The sequence below is a fragment of the Pelecanus crispus genome, chromosome 16, assembly GCF_030463565.1.
Source record: "Pelecanus crispus isolate bPelCri1 chromosome 16, bPelCri1.pri, whole genome shotgun sequence".
NCBI classification, from domain to species: Eukaryota; Metazoa; Chordata; class Aves; order Pelecaniformes; family Pelecanidae; genus Pelecanus; species Pelecanus crispus.
In genome coordinates, this window is record NC_134658.1 from 3,335,904 (window position 1) to 3,353,181 (window position 17,278).

The 17,278-nt window shown below is 64.2% G+C and overlaps 1 protein-coding gene across 1 annotated transcript in view; it reads left to right on the plus strand.

Annotated features, from left to right (window-relative positions):
• Nucleotides 1–3,774: 3,774 nt before the first annotated feature.
• Nucleotides 3,775–17,278, plus strand: part of SDC3 (syndecan 3) — a 45,243-nt gene continuing 31,739 nt past the window's right edge. The window contains exon 1 of the mRNA XM_075722123.1: nt 3,775–3,870. Coding sequence (XP_075578238.1) covers nt 3,775–3,870 — 96 coding nt within the window. The remainder of the gene's footprint in view (nt 3,871–17,278) is intronic.

The following is a 17,278-nucleotide window of genomic DNA, read 5'->3' on the forward strand; positions in this document are numbered from 1 at the left end:
CCAGCCCGGGCAGCCGCCCCAGGGCCGGTGGCATTGGCTCTGCTGGGACGAGGGAGGGGGCACGGCGGGGGCCTGCCGGGAAGGACACGGCTGGGTCGCTCCGTGCAGGCCCAGCTTCGGTTGCTCCTGAGCGTGGCTGCTGGAGAGGGGATGCGAAGGGATCTGTCGTGTCAGCCAGCGTCCATCACATCAACCGGGGTCCATCACATCAGCCGGGATCCATCATATCGGCCAGGATCCATCATGTCGGCCAGGATCCATCATGTTGGCCAGGATCCATCATGTCGGCCAGGATCCATCATGTTGGCCAGGATCCATCATGTCGGCCAGGATCCATCATGTCAGCCAGGGACCACCACATCGGCCAGGATCCAACACATCAGCTGGGGTCCATCACGTAAACTGGGATCCACCACATCAGCCATGATCCATCACACCAGCCAGGATCCACCACGACACCCAGGGACCATCACATCGGCTGGGGACCATCACATCAGCCGGGATCTATCACATCAGCCATGAACCACCATGTCAGCCTGGGTCCGTCACGACATCCAGGAGCTATCACATCAGCCGGGATCTGTCACAGCAGCCGGGATCCATGACAACACCCAAGGTCCATCACATCAGCCAGGATCCGTCATGGCAGCCGGGATCCATGACGACACCCAAGGTCCATCACATCAGCCGGGATCCGTCATGGCAGCCGGGATCCATGACGACACCCAAGGTCCATCACATCAGCCGGGATCTGTCACGGCAGCCGGGATTCCATGACGACACCCAAGGTCCATCACGGCAGTTGGGGTCCCTCACGACACCCAAGGTCCATCACGGCAGCTGGGGTCCCTCACGACACCCAAGGTCCATCATGGCAGCCGGGGTCCCTCACGACACCCAAGGTCCATCACATCAGCTGGGATCCATCACGGCAGCCGGGATCCATGATGACACCCAAGGTCGATCACATCAGCCGGGGTCCATCACGGCAGCCGGGGTCCCTCACGACACCAGGACCCACCGCATGGCGCGGGACCCACCACGCTCCCCCGGTGCCGACGGCCCAAGCTCTCCCGGCTCACGGGACGCGGCGGGGTAGAAGAGGTGCCCGTGGCAGCGCCCATGGGACCCCGGCTCTTGCCCACAGGCACCTCCCTCGCCCCTCCAGGCTGGGCTCGGCCGAGAACCCCTCGGTGGGGACCCACGGGGACTTTGGCCGCCCCGCTCCGTCCCCTGCAGCGGTGGCCGTGGCCACGGCGGGGCGGTGGAGCCCCAGCAACGGCCCGGCCCCTCCCGGGGACCCCCCGGACCCCCCCATCCCCGCTGCGTTTCTGCACCACCCAAAACCTTTCCCCGGGTTGTGCCCCCCGCCAGCTTCTCGCCGATGATATTAAGACACTTTTTTTAAAAACAAAATATTCATTTGGATCCTGCTAATTACAGCGCGATCAGGAGAGAGAGAAGCCGCTCAGGTGGGCCCCCCCAGGCAGAGCCCCCCGAGGTCTCCCCCCAGGAGCAGCGCTGCGCCCCAGTGCCCCCCGCCCGGGGCCGCATTCGGCTGTGTCCCCTCCCGCGGCGGCGGTGCTGGCGGGGCCGTGCCCCCTCTTCCAAATAATCCCCCCTCGGCCCCCTCCCGGCGTGTATTTTGCATTCGGATGAGGGGCTTTAGGAGGACCCCAGTGTATTTTTAGGCGTGCGAAAGCCCCCCCTCCTGCCCTGTCCCCCCCACTGCCGCCTCCCGGGCCCGCCGGGGGGGCTGAACACCCAAACTCGGAGCGAAGTCACCCCAGGGTCACCTGGCAGCCACGTGAAAGTCACTGTCGCGACAGGGGACCACCCTGTCCCCCGGTCCCGCTGTTACCCCTTTGTTTTTTGGAAGGGGAAACTGAGGCACGGTGCTGCGGGGCTGGCTGGGCTACCGGCCCGGGGCTGGCAGCGAGCCCCGGCTCTGCCCGCAGGATTTTCCCCTCCTGGGTTGTGCCCCCAGGGGTGGCCCTGGGCCCAGCACCCATCCAGGGCTGAGGGTCCCACGGAGGGGAGGCGCGGGGAGCGGGGCAGGGGGGGGTCCCACCCTGGGGGCAGATCCCAGGGCCCCTGGTTCCTGTCCCCGTCCACCCTGAGGTGACCCCAGGATCCCCCCATCTGCTCCCGGACCCATCTGCCTGTTGACCCCCCCCCCCCCCCACTCCCCTGAGTCCTCCCCATCTACTCCTGGGACCCCCCAACTGCCCCTGAGTCCCCCCCTGCCCCAGCCCCACCCCGGCTCCCCCCCATCTACCCCTGGGTCCCCCCAGTCTGTCCCAGGTCCCCCCCATCTATCCCAGGGTCCCCCCCCACCTGCACCAGGCTCTCCCCCATGTACCCCTGGTCCCCCCATCTACCCTTGCCCCCCTAATCTGACCCAGGTCCCCCCCATCTACCCCTGGGTCCCCCCATCTGCCCCAGGTGCCCCCCTGTATCTACCCCAGGGTCCCCCCCATCTGCCCCAGACCCCCCCATCTACCCCTGGGTCCCCCCATCTGCCCCAGGTGCCCCCCTGTATCTACCCCTGGGTCCCCCCCATCTGTCCCAGGTCCCCCCCATCTGTCCCAGACCCCCTTATCTACCCCTGGGTCCCCCCCATCTGTCCCAGGTCCCCCCCATCTACCCCTGGAGCCTCACAGTCCGCCCCAGTCTCCCCCCACCCCCAGTTTGCCCCAGTCCCCTTCTTTACCTACCCCTGGTCCCCCCCATCTACCCCTGGGTCCCCCCAGTCTGTCCCAGGTCCCCCCCATCTATGCCAGGGTCCCCCCCCACCTGCACCAGGCTCTCCCCCATGTACCCCTGGTCCCCCCATCTACCCTTGCCCCCCTAATCTGACCCAGGTCCCCCCCATCTACCCTGGGCTCCCCCCATCTGCCCCAGGTACCCCCTCATTTACCCCAGGGTCCCCCCATCTACCTCTGGGTCCCCCCAGTGTGTTCCAGGTGTCGTCCCCCCCATGTACCCCAGGCTCCCCCCTATTTACCCCTGGTCCCCTCATCTACTCTTGACCCCCCCCCTCTGCCCCAGGTACCCCCTCATTTACCCCAGGGTCCCCCCCATCTATCCCAGGGTCCCCTCCGACTGCCCAGGCTCCCCCCATTTACCCCGGATCCCCCCATTTACCCCTGGGTCCCCCCAGTGTGTTCCAGGTCCCCCCCCCTGTACCCCAGGCTCCCCCCACCTACCCCTGCTCCCCCCGTCTGCCCCAGGTCCCCCTCACCTACCCCAGGACCCCCCCATCTGCCCCAGGCTCCCCCCTATTTACCCCAGGCTCCCCCTCATTGACCCCTGCACCCCTCACCCCCCCTGGGTCCCCCCCCATCTGCCCCAGGGTCCGTCCCCCCCCGCTCCCCCCGGGGCTCCGGGGCCGTCCCCAGCGGCGGGGCCGGGCCGGGGCGGGGCGGGGGGGCCCGGGGCCGGGGGCGGGGGGCCGGGGCGGTGCGGGGGGGGCCCGGGCCCGGGGCGGGGGTCGGGGGCGGGGCGGGGGGGCCCGGGGCCGGGGCGGGGCGGGGCGGGGGGGGCCCGGGGCCGGGGTCGGGGGGCCGGGCCCGGCCCGGCGCTTCCCGCGGGGGGGTGGGTGGGGGGGCGGCCCGAACCCACACCCGCACCCACGCCCGCACCCACACCCACGCCCGCACCCACGCCCGCACCGCCTCCCGCGGGCGGCGGCAACAAAGGCCCTTCCCCGCCCCCGCCGCCGCCTCCCGCCGCCGCTGCAGCCGCCGCCGCCAGCGTCCTTGCGGCAGGAAGATGCCCGGGGAGGTGCCGCCGCCGGCGCCCCGGGGGCTGCGGAGCCTCGCGGTGCTGCTGCCGCTGCTGCTGCTGCTGAGCGCCCGCGCCGCGCTGGTGAGTGCGGGGGGCACCGGGACCCGCACCGGGCGGGGGGCACCGGGACCGGGCGGGGGGGGGACCCGCACCGGGCGGGGAGGCACCGGGACCAGGACCGGGCGGGGGGCACCGGCACCGGGACCCGCACCGGGCGGGGGGCACCGGCACCGGGCGGGGGGGGGACCCGCACCGGGCGGGGGACCCGCACCGGGCGGGGAGGCACCGGGACCAGGACCGGGCGGGGGGCACCGGCACCGGGACCCGCACCGGGCGGGGGGGGACCAGCACTGGGCAGGGGGGCACCGGCATCAGGACCGGCACCGGGCTGGGGGGGCACCGGCACCGGGCAGGGGGGCACCGGGACCCGCACCGGGACCGGCACCGGGACCGGGCTGGGGGGGGGACACCAGCACCGGGACCCGCACCGGGACCGGCACCGGGTGAGGGGGCACCGCGACCCGCACCGAGACCGGGCGGAGCGGGGGGACCAGCACGGGGCGGGGGGGCACCGGGAGCGGGCCGAGGGGGCACCGGGAGCCGCCCCGGGCGCGGACCGGCAGCGCTGCGGGCCCCGGCACCGGGCTGGCGGCGTGGGGCCGGTGTCGGTACCGTGCGTGCACCGGGGCGGGGGGGTGGGGATGGGACCGGCACCGCGCACGGATCGGCCCCGGGCGGGGCGAGCGGTACTGGGGGGGGGGGGGGGGGCGTGGGGGCAGCGCCGGGCACGGAGCGGTCCCGGGGGGGGGCTGGGACCGGCCCCGGCACCGTGCGGGGGGGGGGGGGGGGCACCCGGCTGGGGGGGGGCTGGCAGCGGCACCCCCGCACCCGGCCTGGAGCGGGGTCCCAGAGCCGGCGCCCTGCGGGCAGTGGGGACCCGCACCCCGCTCGGGCGGGGTGGGGCCGGCACCGTGCTGGGGGCTGGGGGGGCTCTGGGGCCCCCCCGGGGCTCGCACCCTGCTGGGGGTGCACCCAGCCCCCGAGGGACCCCGCTCCCCGCACCCTGCCCCGCGCCAGCCCCTCCTGCCCGCACCCCCCCCCCCCCCCCCAAATCCCGGGGCCGTGCGGGGGCCGGGGCTGAGCCCGGGGTGCGGGGCGAGGGGGGGTGCGGGCAGGGTGCGGGGTGAGGGGGGGTGCAGGCAGGTGCCCTTTGAAGGTCATGGGGAAACGCACCTGAAAAATAACCCCGCGGGGGGGGACCCTGCTCCTGCATGCTCCCACTTTCCGGTGGCGGGAGAAACTTTGGGGGGGTTTGCCCCAGCCCCCCCCGTGCGCCCCTCGCCTGCCCCCCCCGTGCGCCCCTCGCCTGCCCCCCCTGTGCGCCCCTCGCCTGCCCCCCCCGTGTGCCCCTCACCTGTCCCCCCTGTGTGCCCCTCGCCTGCCCAGGCTCTGCCTGGGAGGTTTTCCCAGCCCCGCTCATGGGAGAAGGTTTCGGAGCTGGCAGGAGGAAGGGGTTATGCCCGTGGTTTCTCGTGGCACTTCCAAAACTGCTTCTCCCCACCGCCGGGAAACCCTGCACCCAGCCCTGCCTGCACCCAGCCCTGCCTGCACCCAGCCCTGCCTGCACCCAGCCCAGCGCTCGCTCTTCCACCAGCCGCTTACGGGAGTGTCTGGGGGGCCCGGGGCAGCTTTGCGGGGTGCTGGCTGTTGGGTGATGCTCTACGGGCAGGATCCTCCTGCGAAGGACCCTCCTGCAGCCAGGAGATGCTTTTCCCACACAACCGGTTGTGCTCCGGGGCGTCGGGAGAAGCAGCCGCTCTGGGAGGAATGGGAGGAAGGCTGCCGCCTCCTCCTCCTCCTCTCTCTCAGAGGGGAAGAAGTCCCAGGGCCTGGCTGCTCGCCAGCGAGCAACTTGCTGCATTCAATAACCCGGAGCTCTTCCCCATCCTCCCGGGGGTCTGGTTTGCGGGCGCCGGGGGCTGGCACCCCTCTTTCTGCGGGGCAGCGGGTGCGCGCGGGGCGTTCGCCCAGCTTTCCCGGCAGCGGTTATTCCCCGTCCCGCAGAGCCGGACGCAACTTTGGTGTTCCTGAGGAGGCTGTGAGCCGCTATCGAGAAGGCCGTCGGGTGCGTGATTTACTCGCGCAAGCGGCGATAAATATCGCGGCTCCCGGCGATGCTGCGCGGCCGCTTGCGCGGCGTGTCGGAGGGCAGTCCGTTAAGCTGAATATTGCGCTTCGCCATTGAGCCAGGGAAGCCCGAGCTCCGCCGGCAGCTCCCCTCCGCCGCTGGGCGCCCACGGCAGCAAGAGGTGTGTGCGGGCATCCCCAGCGCCTGTGGTGGGTGCTGGGGTCGGTTGCATGGGTGCTCGCTGCCCCCCACCCGGATAAGCTTTCCCTCTTTGGGGGATTCAGTTGGCGGCTGGTGGTGCAGACGGTTGCTGGGTTTGCTGAGGCAGGAAAGGTTACGGGCTCGCTGAATGCCGGGATGGGAGGCGATGGGATGCTGGGATGCTCCTGGGGACCACGGGGCAGGCCTGGGCTGGGGGGAGGCAGCCCAAGGGAGGGAGGAGGCTGCTTTCCCCCGTGCGGGATGCTCCGGGGGGACACCGGGGATCCTCACCTCGAGGGAACCGAGGTCTCTCCTCTCCCCTCCTTCTCTTCGCCGAAGCTTTCAAATCATTCCGACTCGTCGGACAAAGTCTCAGCTTCTCCCTGGGGTCACCGGGATGGGAAGCAGTGACTTGGCGCAGCCCTGGTGCATCCCAGCCGGTGCTGTGATAATGGGACGGGGCATTCATTCGGGGACCCCTGTCCCCGCGGTGAAGTTGTGCGGGCAACTGGGTAACGCTGTCTGCAACCCCTGCGCCGGACCCCGTCCCTGCCAGGGAGCCCTTCTCCGGAGCAGCACCTGGAGAATTAGTTCGTGTTTGTGCTGCAGACACCAGCCAAGTAACTCCGGCTCTGGCACCGAGCCCACAAGCCGCCCGGGACGGGCCACGAGCCACCCAGGATGGGCCACGAGCCGCCCGGGACGGGCCTGGCGCCGCGGGGGAGCACGGCGGGACAGGGGCTGCTGGCCTCGGCGTGGGGACGTGGCGTTATGGAGCGTTTGGGAACCGTAGCGAGTCTCCCGGGACTCAGCGCTTCCCTTTCATCTTCTGAGGGCTGCGATCCCTCTTGGCCCCGGGTCTGGGATGGGTCCTGCTGGGATCAGTCCCCTTAACCCTTTGTGTGCCTCTGTGGGAGCGCTGCGGGGCAGGGGCTGCCTCTCCTGGCGAGACCCCATCCTGGCAGCGGGTTTTCCCAATGGCGTCACGGATGCTGGTTTCATTTTGGCTGCAGTTCCCCAGGGCTGTAGAGCTCACAAGCTCACCCTGTCCATCCCTGCCGACCCCATCTCCTGCCTCATCGCTTTGGAGCCGGCTGTGGACCACTTGGAGAGGGGACGAGGTCCGGACCCGTTTGGGGGATCCAGGCAGCTTGGTGGAGAGGAGCCCCCGCGTCAGCTGTGCCCGTGGCGGGGGCCAGCTCAACCCCTTATTAGACACCTGAGAATCCAAGAGCGGGCTGTTTTCTGCACAGCCGGGAGAGCTGGCTGCTCCCCACCCCGCAGACCACACGCAGGCCGGGGGATTGCTCCTTCCTCCTCCTCTTCCTCCTCCGTGCAGGGCCTCGGTGGGGAGCCGGGGCGCTGGCAGCCGAGCGGCATCCGGGGACGGTTTGGGGACAGGGCGGGCAGGGGGAGAGGGCAGCGGCGGGCAGCGCTGCTCACGTTAATTAGGTGCAGGCAAAGCCTGGGCTGATGAACTTTAATCAGCGAGGGTGGCCCCTGCGCTGGGCTGCGGCGAGATGGCGGGGGAGCGGGTGCAGGCAGCCAGCCCTGGGGGACCCCCCCGGTCTGGGGACCCCCCCGGTCTGGGGACCCCCCCGGTCTGGGGACCCCGAGTCCCTTGGCGTGCTGGGGGAGGATGCTTTGCCTTGGGCCCGGAGCCGGCCGAGCTGCGAGCTTAGGGATCAACTCGTCACCTTAATTACTGAGAGCATTGATTATCCATAACCCTTCCACAGGTCCCGGCCGCTCGTGTCCCTGTCGCTGCTGGAGCTTTGCCTGGGATGGCTCCGGGGCCGGGCTGCTCTGGGGCTGGCCCCATCCTGCTCCGCTGGCCCCATCCTGCTCCTCTTTGTAGGGTACGGGGCAGGCGATTTTGGTTTAGTCCTGGGGCGTGTGTTTCCGTAGGGCTCTCCCGGCAAGGGTGGCCGTGCTACGGCATCCCTCGCTCCTTGCAATCCCTTAAAATCCACGCTCAGCTCAGTCCGGAGGGATGACGGGGAGCGTGGGAGCCAGAGCGGCCCCACGGGGGTTTGGGGTGGAGCACCCACTGCAGAGGATTCGGGGGTTTTGGCCTCCCCCGCAGCTCTGGGTCCCGCCGGCACCGACGTGGGGGCTTGGGGCTTTGCAGGGCACCCTGGTTGCCACGGTGTTTGCCAGTGGTCCGGGGTCAGCAGCTCCCTGGTGGCATCGGGGCCCCAGGGGGTCTTTCCCTTCTGGGGTTTGTGGGTGCTCTGGGGGCTGCTGTGAAGCTGTGTGGCATGCAGGGAGTTTGCTAGGACTCAGCCTGGCTCCTGGGGGTGGGGGTTTGAGCTCCCTGGTGTGCGCTGGGGTAATGGGGTGCTTCGACCCAGCCCTGTGTGCAGGGACATCCCAGCTCTCCCCATCCAGCCGTGCTCAGCACTCAGCTCCTCCCTCTTACGAGCAGGAGGTGAGGAAAATTCATGGAGAGACTGAGGGGGAGAAAAAAAATTAAAAAAATAAAGGTCCCAGAGCTTTGCAAGGGGCGCAAAGTCCTCTGGCACCTCCTGCCCCTGCCCATGAGCGAAGTGGGGGTTAAGTCCCCAAGTGTCCCTAAGGCTCCTTTTCCCCTCGGACGAGCCGGGAGACGCGCGGCAGCCCTGGGAGACGGCAGCCAGGCCGGGGGAATGCCCGTCCCCGGCGCGACGTGAGCCGGGTACCAAGCCCTGCCGCGCTGGTCAGCCGGGGAGGCACCGAAACCGGGGCTGGGAGATGGGAGCCTTTGCCCTCCTGAACCTTTAAAGACTTGAAAACAGTTTTAAGTCGGGGTGTTAATTCCGTACACGCGTCCTCTTCCCACCGAGCTTTCCCCATGCTCGGAGCGGGGCAGGGAGGCTGGGTCCGATCGCGACTTTGCACCCTGCATGGCTCTGGGTGTGTTTTTTGTTTTTATTCCGTTCCTCGATGCATGAACCCGGCACTCGGCGTTTCCACAAACCCGACTTCGATGCTCGGGAGATGGGGAGCAGTTCCTTGGTTTGGCATCCCCTGGGAGCAGCAGGCAGGTACCTGTGCCGGAGCTGTGGCCCTCAGCATCCCTCAGCATCCCTCAGCATCCCTCAGCATCCCTCAGCATCCCTCAGCATCCCTCAGCATCCCTCAGCATCCCTCAGCATCCCTCAGCATCCCTCAGCATCCCTCAGCATCCCTCTTCCCTCTGCATCCCCCCGCTCTGGTTAACGCCGGCACGAGGCTCCTTCGGCTCAGGACCCCGGGGAGCTGCTGGAGAAGGATTTATCCTGCAGAACGGGCGATGCCGTCGAGCCTCTCGTGGGCGGAAAGGAGGACATGCCTCTGTTTTTCACCCTGGCAGAAGATGCTCGTCCCTTGCCGGCCGTGTCCCTGGAGACGGTGCCGCAGCAATTGTGGGAAGGGAGGAGCGGCGGCTGCCGGAGAGGTTTTTCCAGCTTTTCCATCTTCGCTTTGTGCTTTTCCCCGTTCCCTCGATGAGGTGCTTTATGGCGGGGGGGAAATATTTGCCGTCGGGAGCGCCCAGCAGTCCTTCGCCTCCCCGGCCGTGGCTTTCGCAAGCTGCAGCCAGTGCCCCGCTCTGGGGAGAGCGGAGGTGGGAGGAAGGGCGGCGGGGCGACACAGAGAGCTTTTTGTGGCAACGCATGTATCGTTCCCAGTTAATTAATTTGACATTTACGCCGAGCTTCTCGTGCAAAGCTCCCGAGCGTTTCGGCGACCTTCGTGTGCGGAATGGGGGGCAAAGGCCCCCCCTTTGTGCCCAGCCCCACGGGGCAGGACGAGAGCAGCCTTTCTGCTGGAAGTCAAGGCCGGGGGAAGGATGTGGCCGGATCCGGGCAGAAGGCAGCTCCTGGGGCCGCTGACCTGAGCCTGGCTGCAGTGTCTGCCCCCGCAACCCGTGACTTTTGGGGTCTTGCTGTGGTCGGGAAGGAATGGGATTGAACCTGGGGTTGTGTGGGTGGCACAGGGATGCTCCTTTTTTGCTGCCGGGAAGGTGAAAGCATTTTTAGAGCTGGTTCTTTCAAGGCTTTTGGTTAAGAATGACTCAAAAAGTTAATTCTGGTCCTGGGCAAACCAGTATTTAACCCAGCTGCGGCGGTGCATGCGATGCACTGAGCAGAGGGAGGGGACAGCATCAATTTGGGGTGAACAGTGATGGCTCCTGCTGCGGTCCCCACCCTGGGAGTGATGCTCCCCGAACCTTGAATCCCCCTTTTCCACCTTGGCATCCTAGAACAGGCGACTTCATCCCTCTCGGGTCCGGAGCGGGATGTTCACGCCGCCCCGGCCACGCGATGTGCCCCCGCTGAGCCGGAGGCCGCGCATGTTTACATCTCTGTGGCCGCGATGCAAAGCATCTCCCTCCCTCGGAACAGCTTGGCTGCGGCTCAAACTATTTATTTCAAGATAAAAATAACGGCAGCAACCTCAGGGCTGCTGCTTCTTTCCCGGCCGATGGCAAAACAAGGATTATTTTAGCAAGGAGGGGGAAAACCTCAGTGTGGGGGAGCCCGGGCACGTGTTCCCGCATCTGCAGCCCCAGTGTGGGACCCGAATCGGGGCCCACTGGGGCAGAGGGGGCTGCAGCTAGGGAGAAGCATCATCTCTCAGGCAGCAAGGAGCACAACTTGTTGGCAAAACAGTTTATTTGCCAAAAAATGCTGTTTTCCGGAGGAGGAGGAGGGGAATGAAGCTATTTCACGAGCCGCGTTGGTCAGGCTGAATAACTGCTGCGAAGGGCAGGCAGTCCCGAGCGCGAGTTTGGCTTGGTTTACAAGCAACGCTCACGTTAGCAAATGTCAAAAATATAGCAGAGGGCTGCATTTTGGGGAAAGGGAGTGGGAGTTTTGGTCCAAAATGGGCATTTAAAAAAAAAAATCTTATTTATGTCTTATTTTTTGCAAGGAAAGCTATAGCTGAACAGAAAGCCCCTGTGTTTCTCTCCTACCCCAGAGCCGTTTTCCCTGCAGAGGCAGCGAGTGGTGCTGGCACGGAGCGTGCAAAGAGCTTTACAGCCCCAAACAAGGTGTCTGTCCAGCGTTTCCAGCTCATTTCAGGCCAATTTGGGTCCACTGGGCTCCTAACAACTTTCTAGGTGCTGCCTGTCCTAGGGATGTCTGTTGTGTCCTGAGATGCTGCTGGGAAACATCTCCGTCGCATCCCATAAAGATTAATCAGAGGAAGCTGGAATAATGTATTTTTTTCCGTGTTTTGGGGGTTTTGGGACGAGTAGCATCAACCAGCTTTTAATTTTCCTTCTCCATCATGCACGGGCTGCACGTGCGTTTGCTCAGTGCGAGCCGAGGGTGTCGTGGGAATCTCCTGCCGCCGGGATGAGGGTATTTAAGAGCCGGAGCCGAGTGTCACCGGAGATGGCACTTGTGGGGAGCGTGGGGAGGAGGCAGGGACCGGCACTTGAACCGCTCCGAAGCCCTGGCTCCCGCCCAGTGGAAAAAGCCAGAGCTGCCAGGTATTTGTTGATGAAACGGGATGATTTTGTGCAGCTCCAGCGATGCTTTAACCCCCGCCCGGGAGGCTGCTCGGAGTGCGAGGTTCCCTTTTTTGGAGGCACCGGGAGAGGCGGCCACCACGTCCCCGTGACTTAGGGGTGCTTTGCTCCTCAGCTGGTGTCACTGTTCCTTCTTCTCGCTTCCTCCTCTGGGACAAGTAATGCGGAATATAATAAATGAGCTTTGCAGGGCACTCCCTTCCGCCTGAGGCCTGATGCGCTTGGTGCACCCCAGCCCGGGCAGCACGCTTCGGTGCCAGGGGGCTGCGACGGGGTGCACCCACTCCTCGCGCTCCCGTGGCACCAGCGAGTGCCAATTAAGCCCTAATTAACCACCAGTGGCTGCAAGTCGGTGCCCTGCCAGCATGCATGGCTCGCGTCCTGTGCGGTGCTGCCGTTGCCTCCATTGGACGATTGCAGACCTGGGTGGGAGCCGTGGGTTAATTAGCCTGGTGTTAATTAGGGAGCGTGTCAACTTGTATTTGCCGATGGGGAAACAGGGGCGTCAAACGGGGACCTGGCATCAAATTGGGACTCGAGGCATGGAGTGCAGTGAGCTGGGATGACATCGGGTCCCGCGCCGGGCTCAGTGGCCGTGGGGCATCGTGGTCCCGCCGGGCTCCGTGGGGACCCGTGAGTGCCGGAGATGCGGGAGCGGCACCGGGCTGGGATGCGCAGGTGAGCAGAGCCTCTGTAACGCAGCACCCGGCCTCCGTAGTCACTTGGTTTTGTTTTCTCCTGGCGCTGAAAGGAGCTGTTTCTCCCTGTTTATCAGTAAATCATTGTTTTGGGTGCAACTTGCTCATCAGCTGCCTGGCAAGCTGCAATTAGGCTGTGGGAGGGGGTGCAGGGAGGCTGAGCAAGCTGGCCTGGCTCCTCGGGGTGTCCCCGGCGGCACCGGGGCATCTTCCGCAGTGCTGGGGCTGCGGGGGCTCGCAGTGCTGGGCAGGACCCCCTGGATTTTGGGGGTGTTAGTTATGAGCCACGTCCCTCGGTGCTGTAATTGGGGTGATGCAGCTGGTTCTCCCTCTCTGCCCTCTTGCCTTTACCTGGGGTTGGTTAATGCCTGCTCCTCCGACTCAAGGTGCCTGTCCCATCTCTGGGCTGCGGCGCTCAAAGCCGCGTACAGGACCTTGTGGCATGGGTCACATCATCCCCAAATGTCCCTACGTAGATGTCCTTAAAGCCACCGTGGGCGATCCCCAGGGATGTTTGCGCGGAGGCGGGTAGATGCTGTCCGTGCCGGGGGGATCATTGCAGCCCTGCTCCCTCCGGGATGCCTGCTCCTGGACGGGAACAGGTCCTGGCTGCGGAGCATCCTGAAGCCCTTTATTTTCCATGGCGAGAGCTCTCAAACACCCAGCCGAAGGCTGGAGGAGGAGGAGGAGGGTGGGAGGGAAGGCTCTTGCTGCCATGGAGGAAGAGAGAGGGAATCCATTGAACGTGGCGTGGGGGTCGGATGGGCACGGCTGGGTTTGCAGGAATTGCCTGGCACCCACGGGCCGGTCCCTGGCGCGTTGTCCCTTGCGGGGATGTACGCATCCCTACGGACGTTTCTCCATCCGTGGCATCCCGCAGCAGCGCCCACCGCGTTTGGGGCAGCCGTGTCTCCTTGCTTTCGGGCTGAGCTCCACCGGACCGTGCCTGCTTACCCTTGCCGTGAAAAGGGGCTGCAAAGTGTCAGCAGGGAGGATGGGGGTCTGCATCCTCGGAGCAAGACATCCGCCTCTGCTGGATGAAATCCTCCAGATCCCCCAGATGTTCGTGAAACGCCCGCGCCACGCGCACGCTCGCCCAGCCAGAGACATGTGTGCAAAGGATGCTGTTTGCCAAAGTTTGGGCTCGCTTTGCAGACAACCAACCCCTGTTTGTGTCTGTAGCATCCCAAACGAGACCCAGAAATAGTCTGCGGGGGGCACGTCCTTCGAGTATTTTCAGTTGATGTGCGGAGAAATGGGAAAAAAAAAAAAAAAAAGCCTGGCCAGGCTCTGGATGCAGCAATCCAGCTTCAAACGCGCCCTGACCCAAGAGGAAATTGGGATTTCACCAGCTGTGAAGGGAAGGCAGCAGGCAGGGGGTGGCTGGGGCTGCAGGAAGCAACAGCTCTGTGTCCTGGCTCCCTCCTGCCAGAGGAGCGAGGTTTTGGGTCTAAACAGTGACTTTTTGGGTCTAAATGGTTGGGGCTGTCTCCTCGGGGTGCTCCCTTCCAGCCCTCGGGCACTTGCGTTTTGTGCTGGGCTAAAAGCACCAGTGAAGGGACTGGGGAAGCTCGACCCTGTGGGCTCCTCTGTGCAGGCTCCAACACAGTATTTGGTAAAAAGAGTTTATTTCTGTGCTTGGTTTTGGTTTGTTTGTTGTTTTTTTTTTTTTTTCCCCAAGGGCTTTTTGGCTGCTGGTCCCACCAGCCCGGTGCAAGGCTGAGGATCTGGCTGGGGCTGTCCTGGCTGCAAAGCGCACAGCGGTACGGGAGGGGGTCCCAGGAACCCAAACGTGGGGGTTTTTTCCTTCTGACCCAGCTCCAAACTCCCCGTGTGCTCTCGCCAGCCCCAGTGCAAGCAAAGGATGCGTCTGCAGCCGGGCTGATTCCCCCGGGGCTGTGCATCCCAGGGCTGTAACCCCTGGATGAAAAGCATGACTGAATCCATGCTGGACAGCTTCATGCCACTAGTGACGCTGGACAGGGAAGGGAGCAGCTGCTACCCATCAGGCAGGATCGGGATGCAAAGCCCCCACGCTCCCAACCTGCCCCTCATCCCCGCTTGCCTCATGCCGGCAGGATTTTTGCATCCCGGTGCTCAGGAAATGGCTGCTGCCTGCAGCAGCTGGGCGTCCCCCTCCTCATCTCTCTCCCCGCTTATTTCCCTTCCTTCAGCCGGAGCGCTTTGCCTGATGGGCTGCATTAAAGTCAGGACGCGAGGAGGACAAGCTGCCAGCAGTGAGGCTGTGCGAGCCCTCCCCCAGCCCGGTGTGTAAGAGGAGCAGGGCTGGACACGAGGTTTTGGGAGAAGGGACCGTTTTCTTCCTTCCACTTTGGCTGCTTGGAGCAGATGCGGGGCTGCGTGGGGTGGATTTCCCATCCCCTGGGAAATGGTCTTGGAGAAATGGGGTTGGGCACAGGACCTTGCGGCGTGGGTCACGCCATCCCCAAATGTCCCTACGTAGACGTCCTTAAAGCCACCGTGGGCGATCCCCAGGGATGTTTGCGCAGAGGCGGGTAGATGCTGTCCGTGCCGGGGGGATCATTGCAGCCCTGCTCCCTCCGGGATGCCTGCTCCTGGACGGGAACAGGTCCTGGCTGCGGAGCATCCTGAAGCCCTTTATTTTCCATGGCGAAATGGAAAAGCCTGCTTTTTCGGATAGGAGCCACAAACCAGCGGCTGGGCTGTTCCTGAGCCTCTCAGCTCTGTGGCTCATCCTCTTTGCTCCAGATTCGCCCAAAAAACTCCAAATCTCTCCCCAAAACCCCCTGAGCCCCGGCAGGTAAGCACCCCGCATCTCCTCTCCCATGGCGGGTCAGGAGACCAGCATTTTGGGGGCCAATCCTGGCTGCCAGGTGGGACGCTCGCCCCTGCGCTCACTCCCCTGCTGCAGGCACGGGCCGCATCCTGCCTCTCCCGGTGCAATTCCAGCTGCTCCCAGCGAGCGCGGTTGGAGTTTGCCTCCAGCTATAAATATCTCGGAGAGCAGCAAAGCCCCCAAAGGGTTTACGCACTATATATAGTTTTCTGCAGCAGAAAGACATCTTGCACAGATGCCGGGCGGTGGGATCTCCTTCTAGGAACGGGGGGAAGGAGAGGACATGGCGGGGGGAATGATGACTTTCCATGTGGATACGGGGCTGGATCCTCTCCCCGTGGCCGGTGTCCTGGTCCCTTTGCACCCTGGCAGCACCCAGCTGCTCCACTCCGGCTCTTGCTCATGCTGAGCATCAGCAAAAGTTGCTGTCTGAGCATAGAGGGAAGGGATATAAAACATTTATAGCCCTTGAAAATCGTCAAGGAAATGTCTGTCTCGGTTAAGAGAGCAAGAGCAATTAGAGGGGGGGGAAAAAAAAACCAAACACCACCACGGTTTGTGTGTTATTCCAGCTCTTTTCCAAGTGCTTCCCATCCTCAGTCGGGGCTGCAGGCTCCCTGCCTCCTGCTCTCCCATCTCCTGCTGGCTCTGGAGGCTGGGACGAGCTCTGCCCCCCTCCCGTAACCAGCAGCACCAAACCCTTCGAACCCCATCTCGTGGCTCTCCCAAGCACGTCAAAAACTCAATCTTGACTTAAAATGAAAGGGCACCAAGAAGTTAATCGGGTTCCTTCTTCTTTTTGGTGTTTGCAGTGATGCCAGAGCAGGGTCGGTGCCTCCTGCGTGTTTCTGGACGTGTGTTAATTAGGGAAGCCCCAAGCTTGAACTTCCCCAGCGCCTTCGCCAGCTGCAGCGGGATTTATCGTGTGCAAACGGGTCCTTCCCCTCCCTGGGCTGCGGCGGGGACGAGGATGGGGAGGGAGATGAGGGAAAACAGGCGCTCCCAGAGAAACGGGCCAAATCCTGCAGATAAGGGGGGTTTTGGTGTTGCTTTTGTTGACCCAGTATATTCCAGGGAAAAAAAATCCCCAGTCCTCTGGCAGGCAGCAGGACTCAAGGGTCGTGCTCATTTTCTCAAGCCTTGCATTTCCCTGCCTAAAAAATCAGTGGTTTAGTGGGTTTTCGTGATTTTTTTTTTTTTTTTCTTTCCTTCTGCAAAGGTTTTAACCTGGCTGAGGAGCATGGTTGCTTCTGTGGGGTGGGAGATGGAGGTTCAGGGTCCACCATGGTCGTGCTCCGGGAGCGGGCTGGGGCTCTTTGTGTTCCTGAAGGTTTTGGGGAGCAGGGATTATCTTGGCAAAGAGCCCCGGGGGTTTGCGTGCCCTGGCTGGGTGGCTCTGGGACCGAGCGCCTGGCACGGCACGGCTTGAACCTTGCTTGTATGAGAAAGAGGAAAGAAAATCCCAGGAGGGGAAATCCGGGGAGGAGGAGGAGGTCTGGGTGAAACGGCCAGAAGGGCATTGAGCGGATGCTGCCTGGGGGTGGCAGTGGGTCCTGCCCATGGCAGGAGGGAGGGGGACCTGGAAAGCAACATTTTCGTGGAGGTGAAGTGTAGAAAAGTGTTTCCTGGGGGGGGAAAAAAAAAAGAACTTGTTACGAAGACAAGCTGACCTGTTTTGACTTGAAAACAAAGGGTCGGCTGGTGTTTCAGGCTAATAAATGTCTTGACTTTTTTATGTTTGCTTTTGCGACGATGTGCCTTTCCGATAGGATCACACCAGTAGTGAAACCCGCATGAAAATCTTCCCGTTTTGTGAAATCAAAATTTTGGGTCCGTTTCCTTCGCCCACTGGGCTGTGAGAGCTTCTCGGGGTCCCATTTGCAAGCTTTGCCTGCTGACTTAAGAGCTGGAAATACTTTTCCAAGCACAAGGTGAATCCCGCGATCCACGGAGCTGAGGCTCGGAGGAAAACATGGTGCTTGGTGGGAGATGATCACTGTGTGGAGGGGATCTTTCTTGCTCTGTACGGAGGCCAGAAACATCTCCCCCGGGGAGCAAGCTGAGCACGGGGTGAAACAAGCCCCGTGGCCTCTCCTGCTGGGGAGCTGTGGGTGCCCAGCGCCCTGGGAGCGTGCTGACCTGGG